The 12415-nt window shown below is 42.8% G+C and overlaps 1 protein-coding gene across 1 annotated transcript; it reads left to right on the forward strand.

Moving 5' to 3' along the window:
- Nucleotides 1-7691: 7691 nt before the first annotated feature.
- On the forward strand, nt 7692-8150 carry LOC124187034 (allergen Asp f 7 homolog). The gene has a single exon (XM_046579279.1). The coding sequence runs from the start codon at nt 7692-7694 to the stop codon at nt 8148-8150; it is 459 nt and encodes a 152-aa protein (XP_046435235.1).
- Nucleotides 8151-12415: the final 4265 nt, after the last annotated feature.

The raw sequence follows: 12415 nt of genomic DNA on the forward strand, positions 1-12415 counted from the left end.
TCTAGATTGCTAATGCATGACCTTTCTGAGTCTTCCATGACAAGATCTGACAGGATTGGAGAGAGAGGGGATCCCATGGGCAACCCGAATTGTTGTGCATACGTCTCATTGTTAAATTTGCAGATTGCCGAATCAAAACAAATTTTTAAAGCTTTATCTAGTTCACTAAGTGTAATTGGGATCTTTTTTTCCAGAGAAGCCCAACGGTTGTTTACTGCGTGCATAGCAAGGTCTGTCGGAACGTTGGTGAAAAGAGATATTACATCTAGCGATATTAATGTATAGTTGTCTGGAATAATCAATGTTTTTATTGTTTTAACTAAAGTGAAGCTGTCTTTAACTCTGGAGGTGGGAGGTGTGATACTTGTGGTGAGCCATGAATTAATTAACTTGGATAAGGCATAAGTCGGGCTATTGACAAAGGAGACTATAATTCTTAATGGGACTTCTTCTTTGTGGATTTTAGGTAGTCCATATGCACGTGGGGGGACACTATTGTAGGTAGAAATGCTTCTGTGTAAGTTTTTGTTTATTAATTTGGAGTTGAACCAATTGAACGTGAGTTTGTTCACCCTAGTTTGTAGGGAGTTGCAAAGGTCGTATATAGCAATTCTGTAGGTGTGAGTGTACGAAAGCTGTTGCCGCATTTTGTTATTGTAAGAATCTCTATGCATGGCTACTGACGTATTGCCTTTATCCGCTTTTAAAAACATGATGTTCGGGTTTTTTTTTTCTAAATACCATGGTATCACGAATTTTTTTGTCAGTAACTGAATTATTGTTGTTGTTTTTGGGGTACTTTGGGAAATTAAGAACTCTGTTAGTGAAATCTGATCTTACTTGGTTTCTTGAGTCAGTTGGAAAACTCGTTATATTTGCTTCAAAATTGGAGATGAGGTTGAAGACAGGAAGATCACGATTATTATATGGACGTCCAAATTTATGACCAAGTTGTACTATTTCAGCAACATTTTCAGGAATAGGAGTGTCACTTAGATTCATTAACCAATTATTTTTCCCATTTGAAAGCGAAACTTTGTGGTTGTTAGAAGGTTTTTTTTGAGCAAGTAACATGGTGAATTTTTTGATATTACGATTTTTGATTGCGATGAACTTATTGTTTAACATCCGATGTTGGGATTCAAAGAACTTTTTTCCTGAAGTACTCCCCAGTTTATGGTTGATTTTTTCTGTTAAGTTAATCAATATCTTTTCGGAATTGATAATATGTGTATGAACATCATTAATTTCTAAATTCAGTAGTGATGTTTGGAAATTAGTTGCTAGTTGTTTAGCTTTGGTTTTAGATCTTGACAACTTGAAATTAATACTGTCAAAGGTTGTCTTTGAGAAACTTAAATGTTTGGGCATTATTCCTTGTTTCTTACATCGAAGTAGAAAGATCCTGTGGTTCTCCATCCTCGACATTTTTTCAGCTATGCGGATCCAGCGACGTAGATAGTCAGCTGTCACTTTCCCGTGTGAAAGCTCGATGTTGTGAATAAAGCCCATGTTCTCAGAAGTAATCCAATTTTAATATGATGGGTAGGAATTCTCGACCTCGTATTTAATTTGTTATTGAATCTTGGTGATCGGTCAATTATGAAAACGTATTTTAAACGCCCATGGGATCCCCTCTCTCTCCAATCCTGTCAGATCTTGTCATGGAAGACTCAGAAAGGTCATGCATTAGCAATCTAGATTTTGATATACCCTTCTATTTCCGATATGTTGACGATATTCTAACTGCAGTCCCTAAAGAAAAAATAGATTACACACTGAATATTTTCAACAGATATCATCCACGACTACAATTCACTATTGAAATAGAAGATTATAACGCCATCAATTTCCTAGATTTATTGCTGATACACAACAACAATAATATCAAAACAGATTGGTTCCACAAAAAAACCTGGTCTCAAAGATATTTGAATTTTAATTCCCACCACCCGATGTCCTACAAGATAGGCACCATCTTCAACCTCGTTGACCGAGCCATCAAACTTTCAAGTACAGAATTCCACGAAAAAAATCTGTCACTCATATATAATATACTAAGATGGAATGATTATCCTCATGGCCTATTACACAAACATTCAAATAAGAGACGCTCCCATATCAACAACTTACTTGACAATAATATTGACTCTGCTCCCGCAGATGACAACAATAGAGTTGCTACTACATTTATTCCCATCCCATATGTATCTGGTCTCTTTGAGTCATTGAACCGTCTATTTACCAAACATAATGTCAAGTTTGTGGGAAAAAATTCAAAAGATTTACAAATAGTCTTTGACACGGGAAAAGATAGGATCCCCAAGGGCAAACGATCCAATGTTGTGTATAAAATACTTTGCAATGATTGCGACCAAGCTTATATCGGACAAACTGGCCGCCATCTAAACACCAGAATCAAAGAACATCAACGCAATGTACATGAGATCGAAGAACGTCACACTGCTCTAACAAAACATATGACCAATAAACAACATACTTTTAGCTACGACAATACAAACATCCTCTGTGAAGAACCTAATTATTATAAAAGACTATTACTAGAAATCTGCAATATTGTAGGACACACCAATTCCGTTAATCTTAGACAAGATGTTCAACATTTAAGTAATATTTACAAACCGCTAATCTCTGCCCACACACCACATATTGTTTAACCTTAACTAGACACATAAAATTATTGTCCTCATAGCACAGTTTTTCTACATAATTTTTTCACATAATATTTTTTTGTTTTACTGTATATTTGTTTATATTTGGTTCACCTTCACTCTGGATTATAATTGTTTCTCCCATCAGTCGTTATTCACCAGTTGACCCAATCAGTTCAACCAAAAATAATTTTTGTTAGACATGGAGAACATAGTCATAAAGATCCCAGCTCCACTTCTTGGACATTGTGCAAACTAATTTTACTGCTAAAAAGATCTTCTTTAAAACCTTTTAATACAATGACATATAGACTGTGAAGATAAATAGTTTTTTGATCTTTTTAATTAATGACTTTCAACTTGTAACTCCTACACGTTAAACAACCAGAGGAGGTGACAATCACTACCGTTACTCAAAGAACATTGTCTCCACAAATTGTAAATTATGAATTCGACTGTATCTTAGTCCGCTTACTATAAAAAAAAAGGTAAATAACACTCTAAGTCTATCTTTTTTTCAATTAATCGAAATGTACTCACTAACCAATAATATATAATAGCCCTAAGAGTATTACATCTACAGTATCTAATGTCTGATTGTACTCTTATTATAAAAAATTTATGTTGTTCTTGACAGTTAAGTAAATAAATCGTTCTGAGGAGGGCCCATATCCGGGCCGAAACGTTAACAAAAAATACGTTGACATAATTGACCGATCACCAAGATTCAATAACAGACCATGATCTTCGGTAAAAGATCTCCGAAATTGCCATAGTTTTTATCCCTCGTGCATTCTTCGTCGGTAAGAAGTGTTTGAAATTAGCTATCAGTCACCTTATGTCCAACTCTTACCAGATGAAAAGCTCTCTCGGTTACCATGTTCATTAAGTGGGATCGAGTAACAGCATTACCAAGCGCACTCCGTAAATCTGCAGACATTCGAGCGTACCCCGTGAATCCTCTGACGTTCGATCGAGACTCCTCGCACGCGTCAGGTTGAGCTTCCAAAAATTTCGAGGGGGAGGTACGACATTGGGAGGCTCATGCAACGACCCTGAACGAATTCGCAGATTTGAGGCTGACAAACAATTCTTGGAATCGTTCGACGTGTTTCGACTTGGCGTTTAGCGATCTGCGGTTGAAGGATTTCGGTGCGACGTCGAATTCTGGAAGGTGACATTGAGTAGCCTGCGATCAAAGGATTTCGGTGCGACGTTGAAATCTGGACGTTTATGAAATAAATTCTTAACTAGTAGTACAGAGGTTCTGAATCAACGGGTGATATTGATGAAAAATATTTTATTGAAAAAAACTTAAGATAACAGTTTCACATAGAATTCGTAACGCTGTTATATGAGTGTAATCGCATGTTTCTTACTCAACGGTATTGTAACCATGCTCTAGACAATGGAAATAAAGAAATGTTCGAGTAGATACCGATCGGCTTTTGTTTCAGCAGAAAATTTCGCAGTAACAATACGTTTTGAGCTGCATAATTTGGCCGTAATGAAGCATGATGCGCACAGTTTGAATTAGTATCTGACATGTGATTCAATTTCTGCAATTCCGGACAACCCGAAAGCATCAAATCGTCGACTTCAACTTTTTCACCCAGAATTTTCTGCGGCAAAATTTTCCCCTCCAATCATTTTACGTAAACTGTTGGAACATCACGCAGCGATACGCATTCGATGGTGACTTCAAGCTTCTTAAAAGGTAAATCGCTACCTTCCCAGGATAGTCCGTGATTATTCCGTGACAACCACAAATTCTCGCTTTCAAACCGCTTTGAGCAACCATTTTTGCAAATCTTATTAGGGTAACCCTGGGTAATATATTACCTAGTTTTTTCTTGGCTCATTACTTCAGTTTGAATCAATATTTTTTGACTTATAAGTAGTGAAATCGAATCGTCAGAATGTCAAGATTACAATGGTGCAAGTGCGAAATGGGTATGTCAACTTTAACTGACACAACAGAATTAATGTAACAAAAGACTTGAAAAATTCGCGAAAATGTGTATTTCATAGTTTTTTACGATAATTTCTTCAGTAAAACAAGTAATGGACTTGAATCATAGCGTTTCGGAAACGAGAGACTACCCACTAAAAGACTATTATATCAGTTTTGTTGATCGTTCCAAAAAATATAATTATTTTGCATATTGAACGTGGGCTAACACAATATTTTCGACCAATCGATATTCGACTGGTATTTCATAAATAATTTATATTTTGGCGAATGTAAATCGTGAAATGGATAGTTGAGATTGCAAGTTTTTTACGTCTGAGCATTACACAAATTTGAGATTAAATAAATGTGTAAAAAATAAATAAAAAATGGTGAAATAATTCCAAAATACATTTTTTCCAATATTTTCTTTTATTGGGAGTTTAAAAAAAAGTTTTTCGTAAAAAAAAGGTACGCAAAATGGTAATCAGAGAATATAGTTATTTTGGTATTACATCTAATTCGGAATTTAGTGTGCCGCGCATTCCAGACACACCATGCGGCGGTGTTCTGGACAGTTTGCTAGTCCGCAAACCATACAACAATTTTTAGTTTTCCTGTCCATTTTGGACGCACAAAAGCGGCATCGCAATGGTTTCTCTAATTTGTCAGTTCTTCCTTAAGGGCCCAGAATTTGTAGGTTCAGAACTTCTGCAATGCAAGCTTTAATGGTTTTAGGTGAAGCGAAATTTGTCACGCGGATCTTCAGCAGAAGTTCGATTACGGCAGATGACAAGGCGTGTAAAAAGATCTGTGTCGCATTGGAGTGTTCTTCACATTGAAATTACACACAATGCAAGAATTTACGCGGGCCTGATCTAGCATGCCGTAAAACATTCTGAGCGAACACCGAAAAGTTTTTCTTGCCACCGAGTAGCGATGACAGTGTTGATCGAACAAGTCCGTTCCACCTTTGTTTTTATTGTAATCAATAATTACAGGATCTGGATCGTTTTCTGGGCTTTGGTTCAAAGATGAGAGAACTAGTACAATTTTATTTCTCTTGGGGGCGTAACAAAGTAGCATTTTATTTCCGTCATATGCGAAAACGGTCGAACCTACCTCACGCGATACTCCGAACTCTGAATTGTTCCGATCATTGTTAGAAAATATTCCGTTTGCTTTTTTTGAACGATTGGCACCGAAGTGAACCAATTATCAGTGGTTATGTTTCTCTTGCTTCCATGAATTGGTTCAGACAGTTTTTGCACCTAATAGTCCGGAATAGTTTCCGATAGTTTTTTATCGACAATACCAGTGTACGGGATAGCATTCAACATATAACTGGTTTTCGCATCGTTCAACATCATTATTTTTAGGCCGTATTTATCAGGCTTGTTTTTTATATAAATTCTGAAAACACAGTGTCCGCGGAAACCTGACAACTGGTCATCACTTGTACACCTGTCAAAAGGCGAATAATACCTCTCGCAATTGTTGATAAATTCGTCTCATACCTCGCAAATGTGAGTAAATCTGTCAATTTCCTGTCTTGTAGTTCTAGTCACTTTGTCATCGAAACGAAGGCAGGTCAAAAGAAACTTAAAACGATGATACGTCATTGTTGTTCTGAATTGAAATATTCCGAATTTGGTTGACCACATTTCTTCAGTGTTACATTTCGAAGACTTTAAAGTACCGAACATATGGAGGATCCCTATAAGTGCCATGATTTCGACATTGCTTGTTGCTCCGTAGTATAACTAATTAGAGAGAATCTCCTACTTTCTTTCAATTTCTTCGTTAGTGTGCTGGACTATCTTTACAATAATTGCATTCGTAAGTAGGAGAACCAACATTCTAATGGGGAGGAGGCATTTGCCGCCTCTCCAACAGCCTGAGGTAGGTGTATTCGTATTGGCTCATTTCTACTGCTGAGCCTTGACGGAGGCGTTGTTTTCCGTGTGTATCTATGTCTTGTTTGAATGGTTGATACAGGACATCCTGGTCGCCTTCTACTGAATCTAGTTCGGGGTCGACCACTAGGTCTGCCGGTTAATCTGCCTCTGGGTCTGCCACGGATACTTGCTAATTATACTGTATGTATGTATGTAATATTTATTGTTCCCCTTGGGGTTACAAGGACTTCCCTTTTCCTCTTCCTTTAAAATATTTTTTACATGTTTTCTTAACCTATTCTTATCCTAATTCTTACTTCCTACCTTAATTTCTAATGGCCTGTGCCCTGTGCCATTGCCTTGCCATTTCCTTACTTTTCCTCTTATCCTTTTCTTATTTTTTATCCTTATCTTTACTTAACCTTATCCTATTTTACCTCATTCTATTCCCTAAGTCGTCCTTACCCTAATCGACTTCCATTTCCCATTCATCTCTCACTCTTTCATTCTCTTGTACATCCCTGATCCTTTCCAATTCTCTCATCCAGACTTCTCCCACCACCTCCTCACCTAACATCTCCCTCACCACCTCCTGCCAGCTTTCCTCCCTTCTATCCCAGCCTACGCACCTTTCCCATACGTGCTCCTATGTATCCTTCTCCCCCCCGCACACCCTACACCTTCTCTTTTCCTCTTCTTCCCAGTACCTTGCCTCCTCCAACTCGCTTCCTAATCTAAATCTTGCCACCCTTATCCACCTGCTTTTTCCCCATCTGTTCACAACAACATTGTGAACGCAACTCGTTGGTCGCGCGCCTTCCAACCCACGCGAGGCATCCAGCCTTTCACACTTTCCAATCACGTGACCCAGAAGAAAGTGTGACGTCACGCGCACCGCTCACGCCACCTACGCAGCCGAGCGCGTTGCGTAATCAACCAACGTGGTCTCGCGCTGCCAAAGACCAACCGAGGCTGCAATAAGAGACGACCGATCAGACCGATCGGCAGGACACTTCGGGTTCACCTCGTCTTGACCAACCCTACTGACGCTGACGCTACAAGGCCACGCCTTACCCACGCTTCAACGCTACGCCGACGTTACGCCACTACGATATTTGACTGACGATACGACGACACGTTCGAAGACAGACCGGACAGCAGACTGATTGCATGACGGATCCTGTTTATCTGGCTGCGGCCAGCCCACATACAAACAAAGCAGTTTCGAACCCTCCAGCTCCTTGGGTACTGCACTCTATCGATATCCCGTCACCACCTCTCACCAGACCTCCAGCTGTCCTACTTTCCTTGTGGGATGTACGGAGAGCTCGACTAACATCACCTAGCTACTACAGACGCATCCTGGCTCCAGTTTCCCCGTTTCCCGAGCCGCAGCGCTCGTTCGTGTCGACTGCCACCCAGACAACCGACAGTGAGTGGGAGTCTCCAGTAAAGACGACTGAGAACCGCCGTCCCCCGACACCACCAAGCTCTCCAAAGAGCCGGTACACTCCACCACCAGGGACTGAGACTGACCCCCCTCGACGCCCGAAATCCTCGCTGCAGCCTCCACCACAATTCAAAAGGACAAAAACCTCTCCTATTATCACGTGGCAACGATTATTCTAACTTGTACATATGTAGATAAAATAAATAAGATGTAAAATAAACTCAAAAATAAAAACTCATCTTTGACTTCAGCGACCCACACCTTCCACGCGGTTCGGTCGAACTACTAGCTATCAAATAGCGAACACCATCCCTTTCCCAGATATCCTGGTATCCCTTCTCCTTTCACTAGCCTGTACCATCCGTTGTACCTCGATTCCTTTATTTTCTCCCACCTCTCTTTTCTCTGTTCTTCCCTCTCTCTCTCCTCTATTTCCCTAAACTCCATCTCGCCCCTCTCCCTTCTCGCGACTACCTCGCTACTATTTGCTCCCCTTTCCGCAAAGAAACTTTCCCTTTCTCTTTCCCACCTCGATCCCTGCCTCCCAGCTTCTGCCTTGTCCCTTATCTCTTCCCAGCATCTCCTAGCTAACTCGCTACCCTCCCCTCTCTCCAGCTTCCTTCCAAAATTCCATGCCCTTCTCCCCGTCCTAATCCTTAGCTTCTCCCTCTGTAGTTCCTCCCTTACTAGATATCCCGGTGTTCTCCCATCCACTCCTAATGTCTATCTCAAAAATCTATCCTGTACCGCCTCGACCGCCCTCCACTCCCTCCACCCCCATGTCTCCGATGGATACTCTATTACCGTCCATACTAGCCTGTCAAATAACCAAATCCTTTTTTCCCAATCCCTCCCAAACCTTCTTTTTCCTATTCCCCATACCTGCCTCATTACTACCCCTGCCTTCCGTACTCTCTCTTTCACCTGTGCTTCCTGTCCCCCATTGCACTTTACTCTATACTCTAGATAGCTGAACTCTTCTACCTCCTCTATCCTTTTCCCTTTCCATCTCCAATATATTTTTTTCCTTCTACCGCCTCCTTTCCTAAATCTCATAATCTTTGATTTCCCTACATTTACCGTTAGCCTTTTCCTATCCATATACCTTTCTAACTTCCTAATCATTACCTCCTTTTGCTCTTCACTTTCCGCTAGTAACACTATATCATCCGCATAAGCTAACGTGCATACCCTGCCGCCGGCTAATTCCACCCCCCCAACCCTTCTCCCTCTCCCCATTTCCTCTTCTAAGTCCGCCAGCAGCAGGTTGAACACATGCGGACTGAGCGGACATCCCTGCCTTACCCCCCTCGCTGTCCAAAACGCCTCTCCTACCTTTCCCCCGCTCCTTACTCGACTCTTTGTTTCCTTGTAAATTTCCTCTATCCTCACCCTTAGCCCTTCCCTCACCCCTCTCCTTTCCATAGTCTCCCACAGCACCTTCCTGTTCACTGAATCGAAAGCCGCTTTCAGGTCCACAAAAAACGCCACCATCTTTCCCTTATCCTTTCCCACCTGCCTATTGATTAAATAATTAAGTGCGTATATATTGTCAATGGTGCCCATGCCTTTTCTGAAACCCGTTTGGTTTTGCGGTATCAAGCCCTTTTCTTCTACCTCTCTTTCTAACCTATCCGCTAATGCCATCGCATACACCTTATATAGAGTTGGCATCAAAGTCACCCCCCTATACTCTTCTACCCTTTTCCCCTCCCCCTTCTTAACTATCGGCGCTATCAATCCCTCCCTCCAATCCTCTGACCAGCCCTCCCCCACCCAAACTCTGTTACATGTTTTCCATATCCACTGCTCCATTTCTTTCCCCCCATACCTTCATACCTCGCTAACTATTCCATCCCCCCCTGGTGCCTTTCCATCCCTCAGCTTTCCTATCACCTTTTTAATCTCTTCCCTCTGCAGCTCCCCTTCCCCGTCCCCCTTCCTATTTACTGACTCCCCGCCTTCTGTTACCTTGCTTTCTACCCCGCCTAATAATCCCATGAAATGCTCCCTCCACTCCAGATCTCCTATTTCTTCATTCACCCTCTTCCAATTCTTTCTTTCCCTATTAACTATCTCCCATACCTTACTTTCTGTCCTTGCTTTCGCTGCTTCTTTTATGAATCCCCCATTTTCTTTCTTTTTCCTTTCCTTACATAGCCTATTATATTCCCTTTTTTCCTTTCTATACGCGTCCCCTTCCCCCTCACCCTTTCTCCATTTCCTTAGACTTTGCCTAACTTCCGCTTTTTTTCGCCTACATTCCTCATCCCACCATCCCTTTTTAGCTTTCCTCCCCCTCCCTCCTACATCTAAGGCTCGTCTAAACTCCCTTACTCTTTTCTCTATCTCTTTACCTACATCCACTTCTCCTATCCCCTCCCATTTGACTTCTGTTCTAAACCTCATCCTACCCTCCTCCGTCCAGTCTCCTCTACTAGTTTCCCCTACTCTTTTTTCCTTCCTTGTCCTAGCCACTGCCCCCCTCAACCACACCATTACCGGGTGATGATCCGAGTCAACCCTTTCCCCAATCTCTATCCTTTTGACCCTATCCCTCACCTCGATGTCTCCTATAGCGTAGTCTATTACTGTGTGACGGGTTTTGAGTCCGCACGAATAATATAGGTGGGAAAGACAATTAGAGACGGGGCGGATATAATCGGTAAAACTTAGTGTGTGTATTTTTGCACCAGGGCTCGACTTAAACTAAGGGGTACAAAAGGGTTGTAGACTTGAGCGGTGGCTGATCACGCCTTAGCCCTTAGCGTTACTTAATACTAACTTACAGATACGCGCGCGGGGGGGGAGGAGTGTGGGAGGTGACGGGGAATATGAGGTCGGAAGGGTTGATATGGCGAGGGGAGGGTGGTGTAGTGTGACGGGGAGTGTGTGGTAGACAGGGTTGGTATTGCGAGGGGAGGAGCAGATCGGTTGTAGAATGCAGGCTAACCTGGTGTCGTCGGCGTGTGTGTGTGGGTGTCTCGAGGTGTGGTGGAGGGTAGCTGGGTGTGTCGGTGTGTGTGTCGGTGACTCTCCCTCTTTCTTTCTCTCTCTCTCTCTCTCTCTCTTTCGCTCTTAGGTTTGGTCTACGCCGGTGTGGCTGCTGCTACTGCCGTGCTCGTACTGAATCTGGCGCTCGGCTCTGCCGAGCGTCGGGGGGCTTCGATGATGTTCGGGTCTTTCCCGACGGGACAGGGCTCACCCGTTCGGCTCTTCCCCGCGGGTTTGGGGTTTGTTGTGACTTGCACTCTAGGTGCAACGTCACAACTGTCACGCCTGCCCCTCCTACACACGTGAATTCCCCCTCCTCATGCCCCCTCTATGTTTCCGTTCATTATTGCCCATCCTGTCTCATATAAAAATTGCACCAGCTGCCTACCTTCCGAGTTTACTTTCCTGTCCTTTGATTTCCTACTCCTACTCTCCTCCTCTCCTTCTCCCCAGCATCCTCCCCCCTCCTGCCCTGTCCTGGCATTAAAATCACCCCCCACTAGCACTTTTACCCCTCCCTCTATCTCTTCTGCCCGCTCCTTCAATTCCCCTATCTTCTCTTTTAGGTCCCCATTTACGTATATTCCTACTACTACCCATTTTTCCCCCCCTACACTTATTTTCCTTGCTATCATGCCCTCTTTTACCTCTTCTCTCCCTCCCACCCCACTTACTATCTCCCTTCTTACCCCTGACAGCATTCCGCCTATTGCTCTTCTCTTCCTATTTTTTCGAACCGCATACTGCACTTCCCATTTATACCCTACTAGCAACTTATTTCTAATCCTTTCCCAGCCCTTCTTTTCTATCCATGTCTCCATTAGAAATATTACATCCCACTCCCCTAGCCCCCTCCAGAAATCTTCATCCTTTCTCGCGAGCCCCGCTACATTCCAAAAAGCTACTTTCCATCTCTTCCTTTTTGTCTCGCCTACTCCCCTTTCTCTCCTCCTTATCTCCCTCCCCACCTGCCTCTGCCCCCCCCCCCCCCCCCCCCCACTACCCATTCCCCCGACTGCCTTTCCCTACGTACCCTTCCCTGTGCTTCTCTACTTCCCTCTTGTCTTTCCTCGCTTGCTGACCTTTCCCTATCGCTTTCCCCTACTTTTCCCCTCCCCTCCCTTTGCCTCTCTTCCCTCGCTCTCCCTGTACCGTCCCTAAGCACCTTTCCTATCTCATCCCACTTCCACATTTTCCCTTCTATCCAGATCTTTGCATACCCTATTCTTACTCTGTTTCCCCCTTCTCTCCTCAATAGCTGCTATCTCCGTCAACTTCCATTTCATTCTCCTCTCTGCCCAGGTGAGATCCTCGTCTATTCTCTCCTCCCTCCCTTTGAGGAGGCTTTTTCTTCCCATTACCTGCCTCTTTTGCTCCCTATTTCCTAGTCTTGCTATCCGTATCCCCTTTTCTCCCCCCTTTTTCGCGCCAACCTCCCACATATCCTTTA

The sequence above is a fragment of the Neodiprion fabricii genome, chromosome 7, assembly GCF_021155785.1.
Source record: "Neodiprion fabricii isolate iyNeoFabr1 chromosome 7, iyNeoFabr1.1, whole genome shotgun sequence".
Lineage (NCBI taxonomy): Eukaryota > Metazoa > Arthropoda > Insecta > Hymenoptera > Diprionidae > Neodiprion > Neodiprion fabricii.